Genomic DNA, 23,662 nt, shown 5'->3' on the forward strand with positions numbered 1-23,662 from the left:
AGTACAGACCAAACGTTTGGACACACCTTCTCATTCAAAGAGTTGTCTTTATTTTCATGACTATGAATATTGTAGCTTCACACTGAAGGCATCAAAACTATGAATTAACACATGTGGAATTATATACTGAACAGAAAAGTGTGAAACAACTGAAAATATGTCTTATATTCTAGGTTCTTCAAAGTAGCCACCTTTTGCTTTGATTACTGCTCTGCACACTCTTGGCATTCTGTTGATGAGCTTCAAGAGGTAGTCACCTGAAATGGTTTTCACTTCACTTGAAATGGTTTTCACTTGTCAGGTTTAATAAGTAGGATTTAAAGCCTTATAAAAGTGGTTGGGACCATCAGTTGTGTTGTGCAGGAGGTGGATACAGTACACAGCTGATAGTCCTACTGAATAGACTGTTAGAATTTGTATTATGGCAAGAAAAAAGCAGCTAAGTAAAGAAAACGAGTGGCCATCATTACTTTAAGAAATGAAGGTCAGTCAGTCGCAAAAACCATCAAGCGCCACAAAGAAACTGGCTCACATGAGGACCGCCACAGGAAAGGAAGACCAAGAGTCACCTCTGCTGCGGACAATAAGTTCATCCGAGTCACCAGCCTCAGAAATCGCAGGTTAACAACAGCTCAGATTAGAGAACAGGTCATTGAGTTCTAGCAGCAGACACATCTCTAGAACAACTGTTAAGAGGAGACTGTGTGAATCAGGCCTTCATGGTAAAATAGCTGCTAGGAAACCACTGCTGAGGACAGGCAACAAGCATAAGAGACTTGTTTGGGCTAAAGAACAAAAGGAATGGACATTAGACCAGTGGAAATCTGTGCTTTGGTCTGATGAGTCTAAGTTTGAGATCTTTGGTTCCAACCACCGTGTCTTTGTGCGACGCAGAAGAGGTGAACGGATGGACTCTACATGCCTGGTTCCCACCTTGAAGCATGGAGGAGGAGGTGTGATGGTGTGGGAGTGCTTTGCTGGTGACACTGTTGGGGATTTATTCAAAATTGAAGGCATACTGAACCAGCATGGCTACCACAGCATCTTGCAGCGGCAAGCTATTCCATCCGGTTTGCGTTTAGTTGGACCATCATTTATTTTTCAACAGGACAATGACCCTAAACACATCTCCAGGCTGTGTAAGGGCTACTTGACCAAGGAGAGTGATGGGGTGCTGTGCCAGATGACCTGGCCTCCACAGTCACCGGACCTAAACCCAATCGAGATGGTTTTGGGTGAGCTGGACCGCAGAGTGAAGGCAAAAGGGCCAACAAGTGCTAAACATCTCTGGGAACTCCTTCAAGACTGTTGGAAAACCATTTCAGGTGACTACCTCTTGAGGCTCATCAACAGAATGCCAAGAGTGTGTGGAGCAGTAATCAAAGCAAAACGTGGCTACTTTGAAGAACCTAGAATATAAGACATATTTTCAGTTGTTTCACACTTTTTTGTTCAGTATATAATTCCACATGTGTTAATTCACAGTTTTGATGCCTTCAGTGTGAAGCTACAATATTCATAGTCATGAAAATAAAGACAACTCTTTGAATGAGAAAGTGTGTCCAAACCTTTGGTCTGTACTGTACTTGCGTGACACGTGCTGGGCACTGGGTTTATAACTTACTGAGAAAAGCCTGTCTTGTGTTAGCATGTTACTAATGTTGATCTAGTACTTGCATCCGTGCTTGCTGCCCTAGCATAGTGTGACACATTAAATGAAAGATGTGAAGCTATTTAAAACTCAAATTAATTCAAGACATATTATGTTATTTGACAAAACTCAGTGCTGTGTTGTTTTCTGTTTCCTTTTGCTCTGGTGGTACAAAAATACAGTAAGGCGCCTTGAGCATTTTTATCTAAGAAAAGCTGTGAAAGATTTAGCTCATACTTGAAGCTTTAATTTTCTGCCCTGGATTTTAAAGCTGGCAGAATAGAAAATCTTAAAGATAAGCTTGATCCGGCTCACTGTATCTGCCAGTCGGACAATGTTGGCCTGAATCTGACATATTTCTGCTTTGTCGGCATGTGCTTCCTAAAGCCGAAACAAATACTTATGCCCATTTTCCACTGGCTCTATTTAGGCCAGCTCCACTCCACTCGGACCGCTTTGTGAGCGTTTCCATTACCGACACCTACTTTTTTCTTACCTGATCGGGCTGAGAAGGGACCACATGTGACATGAACAGACTACTGTACACTTATTGGCCATGGGACCAGGAGAAATGAGGTTTTCGAAGAGGCAGGGAAAAGTAAATAAAACTCAAGAGCAACTACAATTATCCCAGTAGATCATTTTATACATGAAGAAACATATACAGGGGTTGGACAATGAAACTGAAACACCTGGTTTTAGACCACAATAATTTATTAGTATGGTGTAGGGCCTCCTTTTGCGGTCAATACAGCGTCAATTCGTCTTGGGAATGACATATACAAGTCCTGCACAGTGGTCAGAGGGATTTTAAGCCATTCTTCTTGCAGGATAGTGGCCAGGTCACTACGTGATACTGGTGGAGGAAAACGTTTCCTGACTCGCTCTTCCAAAACACCCCAAAGTGGCTCAATAATATTTAGATCTGGTGACCGTGCAGGCCATGGGAGATGTTCAACTTCACTTTCATGTTCATCAAACCAATCTTTCACCAGTCTTGCTGTGTGTATTGGTGCATTGTCATCCTGATACACGGCACCGCATTCAGGATACAATGTCTGAACCATTGGATGCACATGGTCCTCAAGAATGGTTCGGTAGTCCTTGGCAGTGACGCGCCCATCTAGCACAAGTATTGGGCCAAGGGAATGCCATGATATGGCAGCCCAAACCATCACTGATCCACCCCCATGCTTCACTCTGGGCATGCAACAGTCTGCGTGGTAAGCTTCTTTGGGGCTTCTCCACACCGTAATTCTCCCGGATGTGGGGAAAACAGTAAAGGTGGACTCATCAGAGAACAATACATGTTTAACATTGTCCACAGCCCAAGATTTGCGCTCCTTGCACCATTGAAACCGACGTTTGGCATTGCCATGAGTGATCAAAGGTTTGACTATAGCAGCCCGGCCGTGTATATTGACCCTGTGGAGCTCCCAACGGACAGTCCTGGTGGAAAAAGGAGAGTTGAGGTGCACATTTAATTCTGCCGTGATTTGGGCATCCGTGGTTTTATGCTTTTTGGATACAATCCGGGTTAGCACCCGAACATCCCTTTCAGACAGCTTCCTCTTGCGTCCACAGTTAATCCTGTTGGATGTGGTTCGTCCTTCTTGGTGGTATGCTGACATTACCCTGGATACTGTGGCTCTTGATACATCACAAAGACTTGCTGTCTTGGTCACAGATGCGCCAGCAAGACGTGCACCAACAATTTGTCCTCTTTTGAACTCTGGTATGTCACCCATAATGTTGTGTGCATTTCAATATTTTGAGCAAAACTGTGCTCTTACCCTGCTAATTGAACCTTCACACTCTGCTCTTACTGGTGCAATGTGCAATCAATGAAGACTGGCTACCAGGCTGGTCCAATTTAGCCATGAAACCTCCCACACTAAAATGACAGGTGTTTCAGTTTCATTGTCCAACCCTTGTATAAGACATTATTGCATATACAATAATACAAACAATATTAGAATTTAGTTTACTTAGTTTACTTATTTTCTATATATTTATTTATTATAATTATATTATTTTAATCCGACAATGTCACACAGTAAGGTTAATAGTAGAGCAAGACTTGGTATGTACAAGTTACATTTGAAAACTGTATGTCTGACACCAAAAACTAGGTTTCTTCATTTAAATAGAAAATAGCCCTTATAAAACAGGATTTGTGTATTGGTGACTTTACTTTAAAATAAAAATAAATTAAACAGAACCCTACAGCCCATAATTTAAACAAAACGGTTGATTAAGTCTAAAATCAAATGGTATCTACCCGGGTATGAAAATAGTACCTTTCAGCATCCAATGATGCCGTGGCACACAGTTTGGGAAATGTAGGAGTTTGTCATCAGAAATGCAGGAAATTGGTACACTCGGCTATGAAACCTCAAACATCCGCGAACAGTGCATGGAGAGTCCTTGCTGCTCACAGTACGGTCAACTATGTGCGCAACTTTACTCGGACATACACATACCATTTTGTTAAATGGTATTTAACTACAATACAAAAAAAACCTTTATGAGAGTGGAGTCACTTCCTTGTAATGCAAGTTGGTTTGAGAAGTTTTACTGTGTGTATATCATACATTTCATTTATTGTATATCTGCTTTATTAATATTGCTTTGACCTCTCAGTAGTTTTCTGGCTTCCAATGTTAATGCCTCATGTAGCTTAGCGCTTCTTGCATGTCAAGTAGAGGTCGTTAAGCACCTGATAGCTTCCATCATGTTTCTGGTGGGGTGTTCCAAATACCTTGGGACAATATATATATACAGTACAGACCAAAAGTTTGGACACACCTTCTCATTCAAAGAGTTTTCTTTATTTTCATGACTATGAATAATGTAGATTCACACTGAAGGCATCAAAACTATGAATTAACACATGTGGAATTATATACTGAACAAAAAAGTGTGAAACAACTGAAAATATGTCTTATATTCTAGGTTCTTCAAAGTAGCCACCTTTTGCTTTGATTACAGCTGCGCACACTTTTGGCATTTTGTTGATGAGCTTCAAGAGGTAGTCACCTGAAATGGTTTTCACTTCACAGGTGTGCCCTCAGGTTGAATAAGTGGGATTTCAAGCCTTATAAATGGGGTTGGGACCATTAGTTGTGTTGTGCAGGAGGTGGATACAGTACACAGCTGATAGTCCTACTGAACAGACTGAATAGAATTCAGTCTATATATATATGTATATATATATATATATATATATATAAAGAGAGAGAGAGAGAGAGAGAGAGAGAGAGTTTACATAGTCGTTTGGAGTATATATATATATATATATATATATATATATATATATATAAAGAGAGAGAGAGAGAGAGAGAGAGAGAGAGAGAGAGAGAGAGAGAGAGAGAGAGAGAGAGTTTATATAGTCTTTTGGAATATATCTCTCTCTCTCTATATATATATATTGGCATCTAAAGGCCTACTTTACAATAAATTATACACTGAAAATTGCAGGGATTTTTAAGCTCTCGTATTTGTACAAAATAAAATAAAACGTAACCTACTTTAATATAAAAAGACGTAGTTGCAGCTTAGCTGTTTTAATAAAGTAAACATAAAACTAGAAAAGTCCATTTCAGTGTGCTCTCATCCTCTTCAGGTTTCTTTCTTGGCCAGCAATCAGGTGAAGCACCTGAACATACGATAAAAAACGACATCAACCCCGTGTCAAAACTATCTTTCATTTTAAGTTCATACCTGTTTAATGTGACTTCTGTTTCTGAAGCTCCATGCTGATCTTCCCTAAGTTCAGGCTGTAAGATGTCACTTTGATCTTTACACAGAACTGTAGGAGCGATATTTGGACTTCATGCTCGCATAAGTATGTTGAACCAGAGATGAACAGGACTTCAAAGGCATACTGTTTCATGTTCATATACGAGTCGGGAATGGCACTCCATGTTTCAAAAGTTTTTCAAGTTCAGGGAGGTTTTCAATATAATTCCATTTGTGCTCTTTAGCGAGAGTGGCCTTCTGGCGAGCGACTGCTTGGAGATCCACTGTCAGGGTTTTGAACTTTGAAACCCATGAGTCTTTATCTGCTATGTCGGCATGTTCCATTTCAAAACAGGGCTGACTTATTCGTGTAAATGCGAATATGTTCAGCAGGGATGGATCGATGTCCAGCGGTGTGACAGAGAAGGACACAACAAGTCTTGCTACATATTTTCATTTGGATTTAGATCTGGATCATTCACACATATTTATGCATTGATCTAAATTCCATTGCAGCTCTGACTGTGTGTTTAGGGGCTGTTGTGCTGCTGAAGGAAGAATTGCTGTTTAAATGCTTTTGCAGCATCTTAACGTTTTCTTCCAGAATTGTTGTTTATGTCCATCCATCTTTCCGTGAACCTTGACAATATTCCCAGTCCCTCCTGAAAAAAGGTATCCCTACACAATAATGCTATCACAACCATTTTTCATTCTGAGGATGGTGTGTCCAGGGTGATAAACACAGTGCACTTTATTGAGTGTATGACTTATAGTTGTCCTGTTGACAGATTTTACTACCTGAGCTGTGGATCTCTGCAGCGCCTCCAGAGTCACCAGAGGCCTCTTGACTGTTATTCTGATTAATATCTTGATAGGTTTGCGGGTGATGGATTGAGCAGTGGTTTTCATCTCTGGTATGTCTGCTGTGTTCCTTATGTTCCGATCCCACTGTGTGTTCCTTAGCCTTCATAATTCTATTTGTTCACTAATGTTTTCTAAACTCCTGAAGACTTTACAGAATACTTGGATTTTTTTTTACATTAGATCAAACATATACTATTTGACTAAGATACATAGTTGTTGTAATGTAAAAAAAAATCAAGATGTAAGAATACTTTATGCTGTAATTCTAAATGGTAAACTATGACATTTTTTTTTTCTTTTTACCACGAATTCAATCAGTTTCTTGTGAACTTTGAAAAATGTTCAAAATTTGTTGAGTGCTCATACTGCTTAAAACACACCCCACACAGCACTTTTAAGTACAGTATATTTCCCACTAGACCATTTTGCAGTATTTGAACCTCCTCCCAATCTCCTCCCAGTCTTTTCACTCACCCTCTCTCCTGCTATTCCTCAGGCAGTGCACTTTGGGGATCTGGGAGAGCAGCTGGCAGTCCTCAGCTGGAGGTGGAGAGCAGAGGAGATGGCATGTTATTTTGGAGGCAGAACATACACTGAGACATCTCTTTTATCGCATCGCCTCGCTCTCTGTCAGTCACTCTGACCCACAAACACACCACACAAGCCACACAAGCATGGATTTACAGCAATTCAAACACCCAGTAACACAGACCAGCAACACACATCCTTGCTAAAATAAAAAAAAAGGAATACCCTGAAACGCATGAACATGCACAAATGAGTGCACAAAGAAAATAGTTTAATTTTACTGGATAATTCACCTAAAATTCAGAAAGCAGCCTATTTCCTCCAACTTTCTCTGCATGAGCAAAAGCTGCCACGGACTTTTTGTCACTGCAGACAGTCAGCATTACAAACATGGGTGCTGAAAAGGACTCATGCCCTTTTGGAGGATTAGTATCAGTAGCAGAGAGTGAGTGTGGTCTTACTGAGGGATTGTAGGTAGATTTACAGGCCCCCTCTCTAGCAGAGACGCATCCTGATGGTTACAGACTGAAGCTTGACAACTCGTAATCCTCTTTGATTAAATAATGTCGCCTGAACAAACTTGTTTGTTTGTATTTACAGGACCCAGTCATGTCACAGGGGACATGGGTGTGTATGAGAGAGTGTGGGACAGCAGGTGTGTGTGTGTGTGTGTGTGTGTGTATGTGTGTAAACATGTCTATATGGGGGACTAATCACTCAGGGAACATAAGACAGATGCCAAGGGTTACACCCACAGAGCAGATGTTGTATTTCAGCCAGATTAAGTGTGTGTGCACGACTGCATCCGTTTTTGTGTTTGTGTGTACGTATGTATGTAAGTAGTGCATTCTAGTGAAGTAAACTGAAATTAATACATGGGTTTCAAAGGTTTTTAGAAATAAAAATCTATAATAGACCAGTTAAAAAAAAATAAGTTTGCCATAGTAATGTGACAAAAAGCAGTTTTTATACTTGTACACAAGATATATCCAAATTATCATTCAAATTTAACCAAAATCAGATCTTTTGTTAATGCCTACAGTCAAACATTGTCATCTGTAATTAAAAACAGATATTGTTTTGTTTTGTTTAAATGAATCTAGAAGTCAGAATTCCGACTTGGAGAATCTGAGGAGCTTCATCAAACCCAACATTAAAATCCAATATGACAGGGATAGAGATATAAGGCACATAATAAAGCAATATCTACAGTAATTGTCTATTTATTTGCACCACTGGTGGTTTGTTTCAATTTAAATTGGTCACATTCACAGCAGTAACAGTTCCTGAGTACAACATTTACCAAATCCCATTCTTTTCAGTTATGCAATATGAAGACACTTAAGTTATGCATATAGTTGTGTTTATTCATGAAGGAATAAACAGCCTTCTCAGTTAAACCATCTCTGGCCAGACTGAGATAGCTTGGACATTACTTTGGAACACTTAGCTACCCGCAAATTTGGCATTTTGGACGCTGTAAAGGATTAAAAATGTTACAACAATGCTCGAGGGTAGACTGGCTGATTAGTCATCTCTTCAATATCTGGCCATAAAGCACATGCTAGATGTAAGGAGAGCTTGAATGTGCCTGTCGAAAGTGAATTATTAAAGTCCATTGTATCGAGCTATGAAAGCTGGACTCAGTGTACATATTTCTGTCTCAGTTTTTTGCCAGTAATTTGTTTTGCTTACAACAACCACCTTAGAGCTAACGAGGAAATAGCTTTATTTTTCTTTCACTATACCAAGTTGTATCACTAATTAAGAAAATGTTGGAAAATTACCCCTGAAATTACTTTGAATTATATACCAGTGTTGAGAGGACACAATTCAAATTTTCTACTTTTATTTCATAGTCATATCTAGATTCTACACACAAACACACACACACAAAATGCTGACAATTACCTTAAACCTAACCCTTACCACTATATAACTTCCCCTTCATACCTTAGTCTTAAACCTAACCATTAACCCACATCACCCATATGGACCGGGCAAAATGTCCACACAATGCTGGGATTATTAAATGTGACTTGGGTTGAACAACATAACAAAACATCTGTCCTATTTAATACTTATAAACTGACTTTGGCACAATACCAATTGCGTCCTGTCACTAGTGGTGCTCCTCAAGGTTCGGTCCTCGGACACCTGCCGTTCATCATATATCTCCTTCCACTTGGCAATATCTTCCACAAGTTCACTATCAGTTTTATTAGATATATAGTACAGATTATACACACCCCTTGTCTCTAAACCCAGCTCTACCCTCCCACGTACCTCCATTTCCATTCATTAGATGTTGGTTTACCTCACAGAAAGATAAAACCGAGGTTCTTCTTATTTGGGCAAAATCATTCCCTATTGAAGACAACAACTACCCTAGTATTCAGAGTTTCTGTTGAGAATCCTAATTTTATTGTTTTTATTGTGCTCTGTAAATTATTATTATTGTTATTATTATTACTAAGTAAGCTTTCAGCAATCTATTCTTGTTACAGTGAAATTGGACACACATGAACTTGTCCACACACAGTGAAGATCAGTGTCCTTGACTGAGGTCAGGGCATATAGTTAAGGCGAGCCTTAATGGGATTACGCTCAGCCAAGACAGTCCTTAATGCTATTGCTGTTCGACGTGCTCCGCCACCTTCTTCGCCTGTCTGCCTGCCAGATCCCATCTATTGACCAACATGCTCACACTCTCACTGGCCGAGCTTCCTGTCTGCTGGAAACCTCAGCTGCACTCTGGTGTAAGTGGACCTGATTAAAAAACATTTAGACTAGAATTATAAAAACCAAATAGAGGCCACATGGAACAGTTTTGATTTTAATGGCTCTACAACTATCAGAAAAACAATGTGAAATAAGTAGTTTGAGTGACTTCAACTTTCAATGTGACACAAACAACAACTCTGAGGTTGGGGAAAAAAATACATGTAAAATAATAATTTAAACTTTTCCTGCTTATGGATCCAGAGCAACTTAAGGAATAACGGAAGGTATTATTCAACCTTATAACTCTAAAGCTGCTCATCATCTATTATTATTTATCGGTTGAAACTAAAAATTATTTATTATGTAAAAGTTATCCCCTGGACTGAAGGTGTAGTACAGGTTTTTTCACAACATTCCCATTCGTCATTATGCTGATTTAAATGGTCCGTGGCCTAACTGAGCAATGTAAACAAAAGGCACCCAAATCCCTGTATTTTTTTACCCGAGTAAAACAACTCCTGGAGCTTTAAACCCCAGGGCTTTCGGTGGAAAAGGGGATTATGAGACTGACTGATCTTTGATAGGTTGTGAGACCGATCATTTTATGAATGCTGGTATAGTTTAATGTAGTTTAATCCTGATACAATTACGAGCAAAAACATTTGACTGCTTAAACTCCCATTGGATAAACTTTCAGTGAGACTTTCCTTCTTTCTTCTAGTGCTAAAAACCCAGAAGCACTAACATTGAAGGACCACACAAAAAAACCCAGATGAACAAAAAGGTGAGCGAGAAAGAGGCTGACTGGCTCAGTCAGACAGGGGCAAAATTAAAAGCTTCAAACTGTAACCAAGAACCAGAGAAAACTGTTTCGTGTGACACTCAATACTAAGAACTGTAATTAAAAACAGGGAGGAGGCTTAAACTCATGTTTAAATGTATTTGGGCAGCCAGTTCAGACACGGTGGTTAGTGCGTGTTCATTTTGGGTGCAGGTAGATTGGCTGCCCATGGGGAGAATAAATAACGGCATTAGGGAGCTTAAAGTGCTCCTGCTGCTACATACACTGTTAAATATCTGGCCAGCTCTGGCACTTTCAAGTGTGTCCTTATGTGGGTCTGAGCACACAAGGAATTTAGGTCAGCATGCGGTTCCCACAGACACAAGATGCATGTGGTGGAAATTACAGAAAGCACAGTGGACAGTGTGAAACATTAGCTCATGTAATTCATCTGCCCAATGCTGACAAAGTGGAATAATAACTAAGACACAGTTTTCCTCTGACATACAGTAGAAACTATTCCTATTTGTGGAGCTACTGGATATAAAATAACCTATTCACTCCCTAAATGCAAATTGCACTTTGATTTCACATTTTCTTTTACAGCATGTCTCACATCTTAAAGGAAACTTCTTAAATATCTACATTTATTTATCTCACTAACAGTCACAGTAAAATGGAAAGAAGACCCTAATCTGTTTTTTACCAGGCTTTAAGATGATTCCAATCTAAACATAAGTGAACAAACACACTTAACAGTTTCCCCACTGTCAACAAGGTGGAAAGGTGGTGTGTCAAAAACTGTGGAGACTCTTTGCTGCTTTCATTAGATTTAGGGCTAAAGGGGAAATATGCTTGGAAAAAGGGAGCATCAGCACGTGTGTAAACACCAGGGTTGGCCCAAGGTTGTATGGGGCCTTAAGCAGAATTTGATTTGGGGCCCCTCTGCCTGTTAAGAACATCACCATCACTAACGGCATTTCAATACAGATTTGGTGGAATCTGGGAGAGGGAGCAAGTTTAACTGGCTGAGCTTAAAAGCAGTCGTGGATATTCGATCATTATTTGCTGAGATATATTTGTGAACAAACCGAACTCACACATAAAGAAAAGATTAAACTTGTAGCATCAGATTGAAACTATTTTAACACAACAATCAAACAACTTATTATCCTTTGTACTTTTACAAAGTAACCTTGAGAATTCCTTTAAATCTTACATTTTTACCAATTTAAAATTTTTGATCTATCTATGTTGAAACAGTCAAACCCAATGTAATCCCATTCTCAATAAACACATTTAAAAATATCTATGGTCTGTGTGAAAATTCAAGCATTTATGGGAGCCCCCCGATGGTTTGGGGGACCTCACCAGCGGCTTAGTTCGCACGTGCCTTGTGCTGTCTATGGTGACCACCTGTGGGAAACTAGGAGTTTTGGAATATAAATTTGTGTGTTGACCTAATGCCAATTGGAAAATACATCTGCAATTATCTCAGATAAGCAATTCATTCTGCCCATTAATCTTGGAATGGCTATAAAGCAATTTCCAAACAATTTAAAATAAATCGTTGTCCAGTGAGACTGTGCATTCACAATCTGAAAACAATTCGGAAGGTTGCCAATCTTTCCAGTGTGGGAGGCCCAGCGAATTCCCCTTAAGGTCAGACAATGCAAGTAAAGCGGCAAAATTATAGGAAAATGTGTGATATGCGTAGAGGAGTTAAGATAAGAATTAAAACTATTAACTACAATGAGACCATCAAAAGTGGACGGATAATATAACCAACAGTGTTGTTCAATGTTGGAATGACGTTATGACTTGCAATAAATTAATACTAAACTTGTTTGTACATATTTTCACTTTTATTCATGGTGATTTGCTATTGTTTCTATTATTTATTTATGCTTCCTAATATTACCTTACTAGAGGTGCACCTTCACCCTGTCCTGCTGTTGAAATTTCCCCCTAAGGCGATGATAAAGTTTACCTCATCTTTATATTAATAATTGTATGATTGTTATCAAAGTTTATGTGCTCATTTACTAGACTGTTGAGGGGGTGGATCCCTGCACAATCGAGCTGGTAGAGTCATATTAATTCACTGTTGTTTATTGTAGGAGATTATCTCTCCGTTCTCTCTGTCTTTCCATCATCTTCTCTGCTTAAGACACTCTTGGGCTCACTAAAAGTCCTCCTCACTACTCTTAACATTTGTTCACCTTAGGAGCTCTCTTAAGGCATTAGGTGCTTTGTAAATAACTTTTATCTTATCAGGGGTAAATTCTCAGAAAAATCGTAGAATTTGAGAAATTATTTTTCTTAAAATGACGTCACTAGGAGCTCCTTTTAATCTTAGGATTCTTTGTGAATATGAGCCCAGGCTCCATAAAATTGTGTCTTCTTTTCAAGCAGTGCTGCCTGAGGGCCCAGAGATCAGGGTCATTCAGTATTGATTCTGGCCACATGTTATTTACAGTCCTGTAGCTGAAAACAGTTAAAAAAAAAAAAGAACAAAGAATGGTAGGTTTAAATTATTCAAAACAACATTGAAAAACAACTGAAAACAATGAGTTGAAATATACCTCCCACCAGCTAATAGTTATTATAAAACCATTGATTATAGCTGCATTAAATAGATGGAGCATAATTGAGAGCTTAGCCATATTCCCTTAAGTAACAAAGGACAAATGACAGAACTTACGATCAGTGCTGAAGTCATCTATAAGGATTATTTCCTGAATGAGAGATGGGGGACTTCGCATCAAGACACTGAAAGAGAAAGGGAGAGAGATGAGATCCAAGTGAAAATGTGTTTGTGTCATTGCACCAGTCTAATGGGACCAACTGATGTCCAACCTCATTACCTTTTGATGGTGCGAAGTAGAGTAGAGCGAGCCTCATTGTGGAAAGTGATGACGATGCTTGTGGAGGGAAGGTCTGTGTCATAGGTCAAAGATGCGCATCTAAAGCGACAAAAGAAAAAGAGATCAGACTTATGTGCTCAGTCAGTCACATACTATTACCTTTCTATCCAGCCTCAAAGCACATTGAACAGAGTCTTAGCCAGCTGTGATTAGCAGAAGTAGCCTCATTGTTGCCATTAGTGACATGAAAATATCTAGTTGCCCGGCAACAATCGCACTGGTTTGGGACCACTTTCTTCTCTTATATCAGGTGCAGGGAGAATCAAGCCTAGGTCAGAAGACATCTGAAATATCATACACAGCCAAATTCTAAACGTTTTCAATATGTTTATAGCAAAACAGCGTTTATCCAGGGTCAGGTTCACAGTCCATCAGGGGGCTAATATATAGGACTTAAAACTACATCTAGTTTTCATTCAAACAGATGAAGAAAATTTTAATAAATAATTGAAGCTATGAATTTGATTCTTTACAGATAACCATCATGAATCAGTGCATGTGTGAACATTTTCACAAATATAAGTTTTGTAACTAGCAATTGTCTCGAAATAAACCTATAAAGAAGATTAAACAATTTGTTCAGCACAGAATGAATTAATTAATTTATTCATTCAGTAATGAATTATTAAAAAAAGTATTTCAGACATTCCACCTAAATTTCCAAAATATAAAAATTAACACATATGGACATATTCCTCAGTGCGAATGCAAATATCATGTTACATATTTATATATGAATGCAACATAAACCTTTCACTGGTAACATGTTTTTCCAACAAGTGATTTTTAAGAAATATAGAAAAGGTGTGTGTTAAGTAGAATTGGGGAATGTACCTGATAAGTGATGTCAGGAGGTGTGGCCACCTTTATTAAAGCAACATTTTGGGTTGTTTGCTGGACAGATGCACATGTGTGTGATAACACAAAACCAAGGAGAAAAAGAAACCAGGGAAGCGAGTGGTAAAGGTTTTTTATGTATATTTCTCAAGAACTTATTACAACCTTTTACAATGGTGAACATTAAATCTATAAATTCATTATAACCATATTTAACTATCTGTTACTGAATGACTCAAGCTGCACAAAAAACATCCTGTTTAATCACAGATAAGGCTGACATTTTAACAGAGAACCATGTCTTTTTACAAATGTGTAAAGCTGATTATTCTGACTCCAGATTAGCAGAGAATTGTAATTATACTTCTAAGGTAAAATGATCCATGAAAGCAAGAAAACACACTGCATTTCTCAGTGGTCGTGAGGATGACAACCTTTATTTGCCCACCTAAGATCTGGGCAGAGACCTGTAGAAGGAAGACATCCAACTCAAATTGAACATGGAAAAAAACTAAACACACTAAACTGAAATCAAGTGCAAATTGTCCACAGAACACCTAATTAAGTGTATTGCAAGAAAACAGACAAAATATCCTGGCAGATTAAGTACAAAAACAGTCACAAAGATCTGATGTGTTACTTTAATGCACACATCAGTCTAATTCTTGTTGAATAAGTGATTGATTATTTTGAGCCACTGCTGTGAGTCCAGTTTTTCTTGATAGGTAAATGTTTTACATGTGTCACAATGGTGATTAACAAACCGGAGAGCAAATTTACCTTTTCTGATGCCTACCATATCAAATGAGTAGATTTTTAGTGTTGGTTAGGCATAAGGCTAAGGTCAGTGATATATTGTGATGAAAAACACTAACACCTGTAAAATTATTTGCCTACATTGCCTTGCAAAAGCATTCATACTTCTTCACATTTTATCACATTGCAACATATGCTTCAGTGTTTCTTTTTAGAATTTAGCAAATTAGAACTAACACTGCACATTACCCCGAACACAATGTTCTTACTGTAAAACGCGGTGGTGGCAGCATCATGCTGTGGGGATGCTTTTTCTTCAGCAGGGACATTGAACCTCGTCATGTTTAAGGTAAAGATGGATGGAGCTAAACACAGAGCAATCCTTAAAAAACAACTGTTACAGGCTGTAAATACATGAGATTGGGTTGGAGGTTCACCTTCAACTAGGACTAAAGCCCTAAACACACAGACAGAGCCAAAACGGAACTGTTTAGATCAAAGCATACATGTGTGTTAAAATGGTCCAGGCCTAAATCCAATTGAGAATCTGTGCCAAGACTTGAAAATTCCTGTTTCAGATGACAACCTATCTGACAAAGATTGAGCTATTTTGCAAAACATCTTTGCACATCTTTAAGTTGAATTTTTTAACCTGGTAATCTCTATGATTAAAGCCAAAGGTGATTCTGTAGAGTCAATTTTTATTTGGGTCTAATTTTGAAAACCATGTATCATTTCCTCTTCATTTCACAGTTATGCATAACTGTCGGTCTATCACATAAGATCCCAAAAAACATTGATGTTAGGGGTTTTATTGCGACAAATTTGAATACTTTAGGAGGTAGGAAGAGTTTTACCTGACATTATAATCACTATGGGTATGAGTATCAATCCTTAACCACCATATACAAACGAAGTATGCTGATGCCAGATGCAAACCAGATAACTAGTTACACTGCATTTGAAAATATTAACTCATCATGTCTGCCTATTTAAAACTATTCTCAGAAATATGTGCTAGGAACCCTATCCAGGCAGAGGAAAGAGCCCGGACACAGTGGGTCAAACATCCATCATCAGGCTGAAAAGGAGTGCACCTTTTAGAAAGGCACTGCAAACATAAATAATAAAATGTCCCAGTCGATAATTTCACTCTCTAAACTTGGGGGTTTTAAAACAGCCTTTCCAATCACTGTTTAATCAGCAATCCAAGTATAAAATCATAAGTGTAACCCTAAATTGATTTGGAGCTCACAAAAGATAAGTTCCTGATCATCTTGTGAAGATCAACAGCACATAAGCATAAGGAGGAAACTCTACGCACCGGTAGTGTCTAGTGTCTCGGATGGCTCGCTCACTGCCCAGACGGTCACTCTCCTGGAGGTTAAAGGCATGCTCCCTGTATGGGTCGTCCCCCGGTTTGAGTTGTCTTGCTGCCAGGTAGGCCTTCTCATCAAAGCTGCCCAGCAGCTGGCTCTGCTGCTCAGCTCGAGGGGGCTGAGTCACCTGCAGACGATGGAAAATGGAGTCCATAAATGCAAAGACAATGGAAAGCAAAGACATGTATAAATATACATTGGCTTGTATTCATACTTCTTAAGCTTTTTGATATTTTTGACACAACCACAAACCACAGTGTGTTTTATTGGAACTATCTTCAATTCAATTAAATTTCAGTTCAGTTTTATTTGTATAGCGCCAATTCACAACACGTTGTCTCAAGGCACTTCACAAAAGTCAGGTACATACATTCCAATTAATCCTAATCATTGAACGGTGCAGTCAGATTCAGTTATTTATTCAAATTGGATAAAAAGTTTTTCTGTCTAAGGAAACCCAGCAGATTGCATCCAGTCAGTGACTTGCAGCATTCCCTCCTCCTGGATGAGCATGTAGAGACAGTGGACAGTCACTGGCGTTGACTTTGAAGCAATCCCTCATACTGAGCATGCATGTAGTGACAGTGGAGAGGAAAAACTTCCTTTTAACAGGAAGAAACCTCCAGCAGAACCAGAACTAGGCTCAGTGTGAGCGGCCATCTGCCACGACCGACTGGAGGTTTGAGAGAACAGAGCAGAGACACAAAAGGAACACAGAAGCAATGATCCAGGAGTACTTTTTATGGGAAGGAAAAGTAAATGTTAATGATGTAGCTCCTTTAGTTGTTTCATCTAGAAAGAAAGAACAGATAAACTCTGAGCCAGTTTTCAAGGTTAGAGTCTGAAAGAGAGCACATATAATTAGTTACAGTTAAGCTCAGTCAATTTCCATGTCTAGGAGAGAGAAAGGGTTAAACACTGAAAGACTGGGCTATGTGGATCATTGGTAGAGGGTGAGCATTAAGTTGTTGCCAGCAGAAGCTCGGACGATTCCCCTCTCCAGAAAGGTGTCACAGGTAGACACAGAGTCAGGCCAGGTGTAACTTCTAGGAAGAGAAAAGAGAGAACAAGGTTAAAAGCTGAAATAACAGCAAATAATGCAAAATTGGAGAGTAGTGTGAGAATGTAGCGAAGAGGGTGAAAGTGGTTGTTATGTCCTCCAGCAGCCTAAGCCTATAGCAGCATAACTACACAGATAGTTTCAGTTCAGATTATTTAGTTAAACGGCGCTTATTTACAACAATGTCGTCTCAAGGAACCCCACAAAGGGTCCCACTGATGGTCATTGTTATACTAAAAACCACAAGGATTGGGATACCTCTCTCTGTCAGACTGATCACAACCATCGGAAAAGAGAAGGAGTCATACAGGTAGCAGAAATGGAGGGTGTGTTTGCACCTCAACCATAACTGAGCCGGTTTAGGCTAAACCTGACTCCCCCTTATTCCATCCAACAGGGAGGGAGGAAGGCTCCCTCCCTGATAAACTAAGCCACTCTAACTATAAGCTTTATCAAAAAGGAAAGTTTTAAGCCTAGCCTTAAAAGTAGACAGGGTGTCCGCCTCATGGACTAAAACTGGGAGCTGGTTCCACAGGAGAGGAGCCTGATAACTAAAGGATCTGCCTCCCATTCTACTTCTAGAGACTCTAGGAACCACCAGTAAACCTGCAGTCTGAGAACGAATCTTGAAAGGAGGAGGGACACACTACTATCGAAATGATTTAGAAATAAAAATATGAAAAGTTTTTTAGATTTTTTTTCTCAGCCAACTTTACTGTGTCACCCTGAATGAAATTCACTGCAACCAACTGCCTTCAGATGTCACTTAATTAATCTGTGTGTAATTCTTTTCAGTACAAATACAACTCATGTGTGAAGTCCTCAGAAAGTATCAATCAAACAACACATTGTTAAAAGAAACACTGTGCAGTTTGCTACGAGCCATGTAGGGAACATTCCAAAGCCGAGAGAAGATGTTCCGGTCAGATGAGACCAAAATTGAATTTTTTGGGTTACATACAAAATGATTTGTGTGGAGGATACCTAAGACTTCACATCACTCTGAACAAACCATCTCCATCGTGAAAAATGTGGTGGCAGCATCATGTTGTGGGGATGTATTTCTTGAGCAGAAACAGGAAAGCTGGTCAGAGTTAATGGGAAGATGGATCACCAGGTGATGTAAAACAAATCTTGCTCTAAAAGCAGTTTTTGTCTCCCATTTCCAGCTGTTGGTGCGGGATAAATTATATTGTTGGAGTGTTTAAATTGTCTCCAACCAACTTGGCTCTCAGGTGATGGAAAAGCAAAACCGTTCTTTTACAGAGCCAGGTAAGAATTGGCCCTACCACCAGCCTCGGTTGAGAACTGCAACCTGTTAGGTGGAAAAGCCCTATTAGAGGAAGCAAAAGACTTGACACTCTGGTCGAGGTTCCCCTCCAACATATAAAGACCCTAAACATACAGCCAGAGATCCAAAACAATAGTTTAGAAAAAGCAAATTCATGTAATAGAATGGCCCAGTCAAAGCAACAACTTCAATTCAAATGCAAATCTGTGGCAATGCTGCTTTTCATGCTCTCCGTCTAATCTGACTGAGCTTGTGCAATTTGCAAAGCAGAATGGGCAAACATTTCTGTCTCTAGATGTGCAAAGGAGAAAAAAACATCCTCCAAAATACTCGCTTCTGTAACTGCACCAAAAGGTTGCTCTACTGACTCAATATAATGCACGGCACATTTTTATGTTTTTGGCTTCTAAAAAGATTTTAAATACAATGCACCCTTTTCCTTCCACTTTACAAATATGTACCACTTTTTTTGGTTTGGCACATAAATTATATATGATATGCACTGAAGCTTATTGTTGTAACATGCAAGAATGTGACAAAGTGCGAGAGGTATGAGAACTTTTGCAAGGCACTCTATATACAATTGTTTTAGGCAAAGTCAGAGCAAGAATAAAAAGAGTCGACAGTCTTGTCCCTCAGCGTCAGAACCTCTATCAACAAAGCATGTTTGTAATTTCTTCCCGGTGATTTTGTTGAATTTGTCCCGGGAGAAAGAACAAAAACATCCGCTTGGCAAACTCTTGGCACAATGATTATTAATGTGCAAAATCTACGTGTCAAGTGCCAACAAGGAAATAAATTGGGTTGACTTTTAATTCATTATGAATACCTTTATCTGCCAAAAATGTAAATGTTTGCCTCCCATTCAGGTCGCTTTTACTGCTAACAAGGCAAAATGAGCAGAGCAGTCATCAGATCAGAATATAGTCAATAAATTCTCAGTAATAAATGGATTTTCCCTTCGAGGAGCTTTAACTCTCACCGACAGCCCAGAAAAGTGGAAGGTTGAAGCAGCAGACGAATACTTAAAGGAAGATGAGAGAAGCCCTCATCACAAAGGTTGAAATGCAGAACGAAAATACAGACACAGGACAGGATGCTGCTGCTGCTTCAGTGCAGGTCTGTGCAGCTGAAGGGTTTTCGAAAAAGCTCCTGAAGAGGCTGAGGTGGGACTGACCTCATTTTCAGGCTCCCCAGGGAAGCAGCGTGACCCCAAAGTGTGGAAAAAAAAACTCAGCTGGAGGAAAGTGAAGAGTTGACAGTGACAATATAGACTTCCAGGTTGCTAGAAATGAATGCTGGATATATGATCAGCTGCCGTTCAGAGGCCAAAGGTTCTGTAAATACAGATGGAAACTGGCCTAACGAGTAGCTCATAAACACCTATTGTGTATTTACTATTAAACAAATACATGTGCCTAATTAACTTTAATAGGAGTTGTTGTTATGTTGTATTCAATTTGGCTGAGCTATGGGAGTGATGTCACAATCCTTTTATAGACCAGTTGGTACAATGCTGTGTTTGCAATTCATTTAATGAAATATAAACCATTAAAAAAACTATTTTTACTAAAGATGCCGAAATTAGCTGCTGACCAGAATTGACCAATCGTCAGCTTTATTGGCCCTGACTGGTGACTGAATAGTCGGAAACTAAAAAAATACTCAAATTTTCCTGATTTTATCAGTGAACAGACTACAACTTGTACTACCAGGTCATGGTCACTGCATTCGTTGGTGTGGACGTTTTGACTCCAGGAATAAGTAAGGTGTTGTTTAATCAGAGAAAGCAGAGATATGTAAATGGTAAATGGACTGAACTTATATAGCGCTTTTCCAGTCATACAGACCGCTCAAAGCGCTTTACACTAGAGCCACATTCACCCAATCGCACTCACTAACACTCACTGATTGCAAGACGACTACTCTTCCTACAGAGCCACAGTCGCCTATGTAAGAATTTATTTAAAAGGAAAGACATTTCTGTTCCATTGGCACAGATTTTCTAGACTTTCAAGTAAGAGTGGAATATAGCTACTGTTTAACAGAAGAGTAGACGCTGTATACCTGGGTTGTAGAAGTATAAAAAAAGCAGCATATGGACAACTTTCTCATTTTTTCACTATTGCTTTTATTTTCTAAAAAATATATTAAAAATGTGTAAAATGAAATCCATAAAGTTCTACCGGTTGGCAGCAAAAAAAGAAGGACAAATAGAAACTGTATAGCCACAACAGTTCCAGCTTCATTTGCTTGAACTAATGCAATAAACCAATAATGGGATTATTACAGCATTACATGTGATTACAAGTCCCCAAGCAACAACAAGACCCAAACACATAAGCAATAAAACCCATTGAGTTTATCTGATATTATCTAAGCCTGTTGACGTAGGCAGATAATTTCATTCAGTCTGTTCAATGGTAAAATAATGGTAAAGAATTTGGACTATATTAACTGTACTACATTATCACCTAGAAATTGCATTTGCATAAAGTTTTAACTAAAAACAAAAGAAATTAATTTGTTGTTTTTGACAATTAGCCCTCGCTAACCACATTCTCTACTCACATTTAGCCACATCCTCTTTATACAAATAAACAAACTATTTCACACCTGTGTTATTTGTAGTAAGACATTCAATAACTTATAGTCATATTCATAAAAATGCTAGAATCTCACATATATATTCTGGCATTATTTAACTTAATGAACACCACATGGTAGACTCTGAGTTGAGAAGAAAAAAACAGAAGTATATCACTGGATTTCTAAACAGTTACAAAACACCCTCAAAGCAGGTACACATTGACTTATGGCAGGTACAACAATCTCCAAGGTGGGTACAAATTAGGCATGGCCAGTAACAAAAAAATCTAAGGCAGGTAAAAACTGATGTACGGTCTGTACAAAGCATCACCACAATTGATGGATGGTCATTGCAACATGTCAAAATTGATGTATTGTTGATACCAAACATCACCAAGGCAGGTACAAACTGAAACATGGCTGGTTGACAGACATGTGTTCTGTACAAAACATCACCAAAGGGATACAAATTGATGCATGGTTGGTATGAAATGTCCCCAAAGCAGGTAGAAATCGACACATAGTTGGTACAAATCATGACTAGTGCAGGTACGGATTGATGCATAAAAAGTCCAAAATGTCTCCAAAGCAGGCACAAATTGATGCATTATCAATACCAAACATCCCCAAGGCAGGCACAAACTTAAGCATGGCTGATAAGTACTGTAACAGAGGCAGGAACAAATTGACAGATGGTTGATAAGAAATGTCTTCAAGGCGGGGACAAATGGACGCATTTTGGTACAAAAAATTCTCAAAGCAGGTACAAATTGATGCAATGGCATGTACGAAGAAGAAGGTGCCCATGTACATATTGTCTGTATGAAACATACCAATGGTCAATACAAAATATTCCCAAAGAGGGTACAAATTGAAGCATGGTTGCTATGAAACATCACAAAGGTGGGTACAGATTGACGCAGTGTCTGTACAAAATGTCTTTAAAGTAGCTTGAGTTGTCACATGATTTAAATACAACAACCTCAAATTGCAAAACAATTGGCTAATGACTGATAAGAAACATTCCTATGGTAGGTATGAGTTGACAAAGGGTAAGTACAAAACGTCTATAAAGGGGATACGAATATATACACGGCTGGTACGAATGGCCTGCAAAGCTTGTAGGAATTGAAAAGTGGTCCATATGAAATATACCCAAGATGGGTATGAACTGGTCGGTATGCTGCGTCTCAAAAGTGTGTATAAATGAACGCATGGCCAGTACTAAATGCACATGACTCCGTTTTGAACCAAAATATATCAAGTACAAATCAACCAAAACAACAAGTAGTGGTATTACTAGCCTCTCTCAATAACATGTGCCAAGGATCTAAAAGGCAAAAGCATATACAAATGACAGCTTTTTAGCTGTTTGGATGCATGTTCAGGTGGGAAAACAAGCTCTAAAAATGATCACCTGTAAGAGTAAGTAATTTTAACTTGCTCATCAATATTCTATAAACAACAGACAAATCAATGACCTGAAGGAACATATTCTACTATACTTAAACCTTCACTTGGGCAGTTCACAGAAGATTGTAAAGTATTAAATGAATTATTTAAGCTCCTGTTCTCTTTCTCAAATGATCTTGCCTCTATCCATGTTATATCTACATTAAATAGCAGTTAAAACAATAGAAGGCAGATGATAGAAAAAAGTAACAGTAGATCTTTTGAGGCTCAGTCTTGTGAATTAAGTATGAGCTTTATCTGGAAGATGAGCAGGTCTGCTCTGCAGGCTGACCTAAAGCATTTAACAAATTACATGCAAGCAGCGCCTGGCCTATGCACTCGAAGTGCAGCTCTGTTAAGGTGGTTCTGACATGATGGAGACCACAGAAGATACATCAGATTATCTTGCTACGGTGGGTTTAGTCTTGTTCATAACCCCCTTCTATGTTTTGCAAGAGAGGACACTAAAATATTTATATTATTGTTACTGGATGCTTTTTATTTTTGTTACAACACTAAGTTTGCATTGGATATTACAGTAGTTTTCTTAACAAGAGAAGGCTTGTTAATTACAGCCTAGAACTGTACTGTAAATGTAACCCTGACTTATAAAACCTTAATCAAAATTTATTATGTTTTTTAACAAGAAATAGTTCCCTTTTAACCAATGACATTACTCTTGCTAAATGCAAATTTACCTCCAAAGCGAGATAATCTATACCACATTACAGATTTTACTTATTGGTTTTTCATCTTTGCTTCATGTTGCGCAAACTTACATACAAAACCCTACCAGGTTTTCTTTAGCCCAAATGCTAGGTTTATGCTTTTTGTTTTTTATGGGGTTGCTCTTTAATGGAATGGCGATCTGTTCCAGGTAAACATTGACAGCTGGAGATAGGTACCAGCCCCCCAGCAACTCTGCAACAAAAAGTGGTTATAGACAATGGATAGATGAATCTATGAATGGATGAATGGATCTACTCCATCCCTCCATCTATCCACATATACTCCACAACTTTAAACAAGGCACATACAGATGACGCACACCAGCTTAGTTTCTGAATAAATCTTTCAATCTC

At 38.8% G+C, this 23,662-nt stretch overlaps 1 protein-coding gene across 1 annotated transcript in view; it reads right to left on the minus strand.

Annotated features, from left to right (window-relative positions):
* galnt16 (UDP-N-acetyl-alpha-D-galactosamine:polypeptide N-acetylgalactosaminyltransferase 16) overlaps positions 1–23,662 on the minus strand; it is a 63,993-nt gene that overhangs the window by 31,975 nt on the left and 8,356 nt on the right. Inside the window, exons 2-5 of the mRNA XM_047345129.1 lie at positions 16,134–16,315; positions 13,157–13,255; positions 12,994–13,061; positions 6,731–6,796 (exon numbers count right to left, since the gene is read on the minus strand). Of these exons, the coding sequence (XP_047201085.1) occupies positions 6,731–6,796; positions 12,994–13,061; positions 13,157–13,255; positions 16,134–16,315 (415 nt within the window). The remainder of the gene's footprint in view (positions 1–6,730; positions 6,797–12,993; positions 13,062–13,156; positions 13,256–16,133; positions 16,316–23,662) is intronic.

Source organism: Girardinichthys multiradiatus, chromosome 19 (genome assembly GCF_021462225.1).
Source record: "Girardinichthys multiradiatus isolate DD_20200921_A chromosome 19, DD_fGirMul_XY1, whole genome shotgun sequence".
NCBI lineage: Eukaryota > Metazoa > Chordata > Actinopteri > Cyprinodontiformes > Goodeidae > Girardinichthys > Girardinichthys multiradiatus.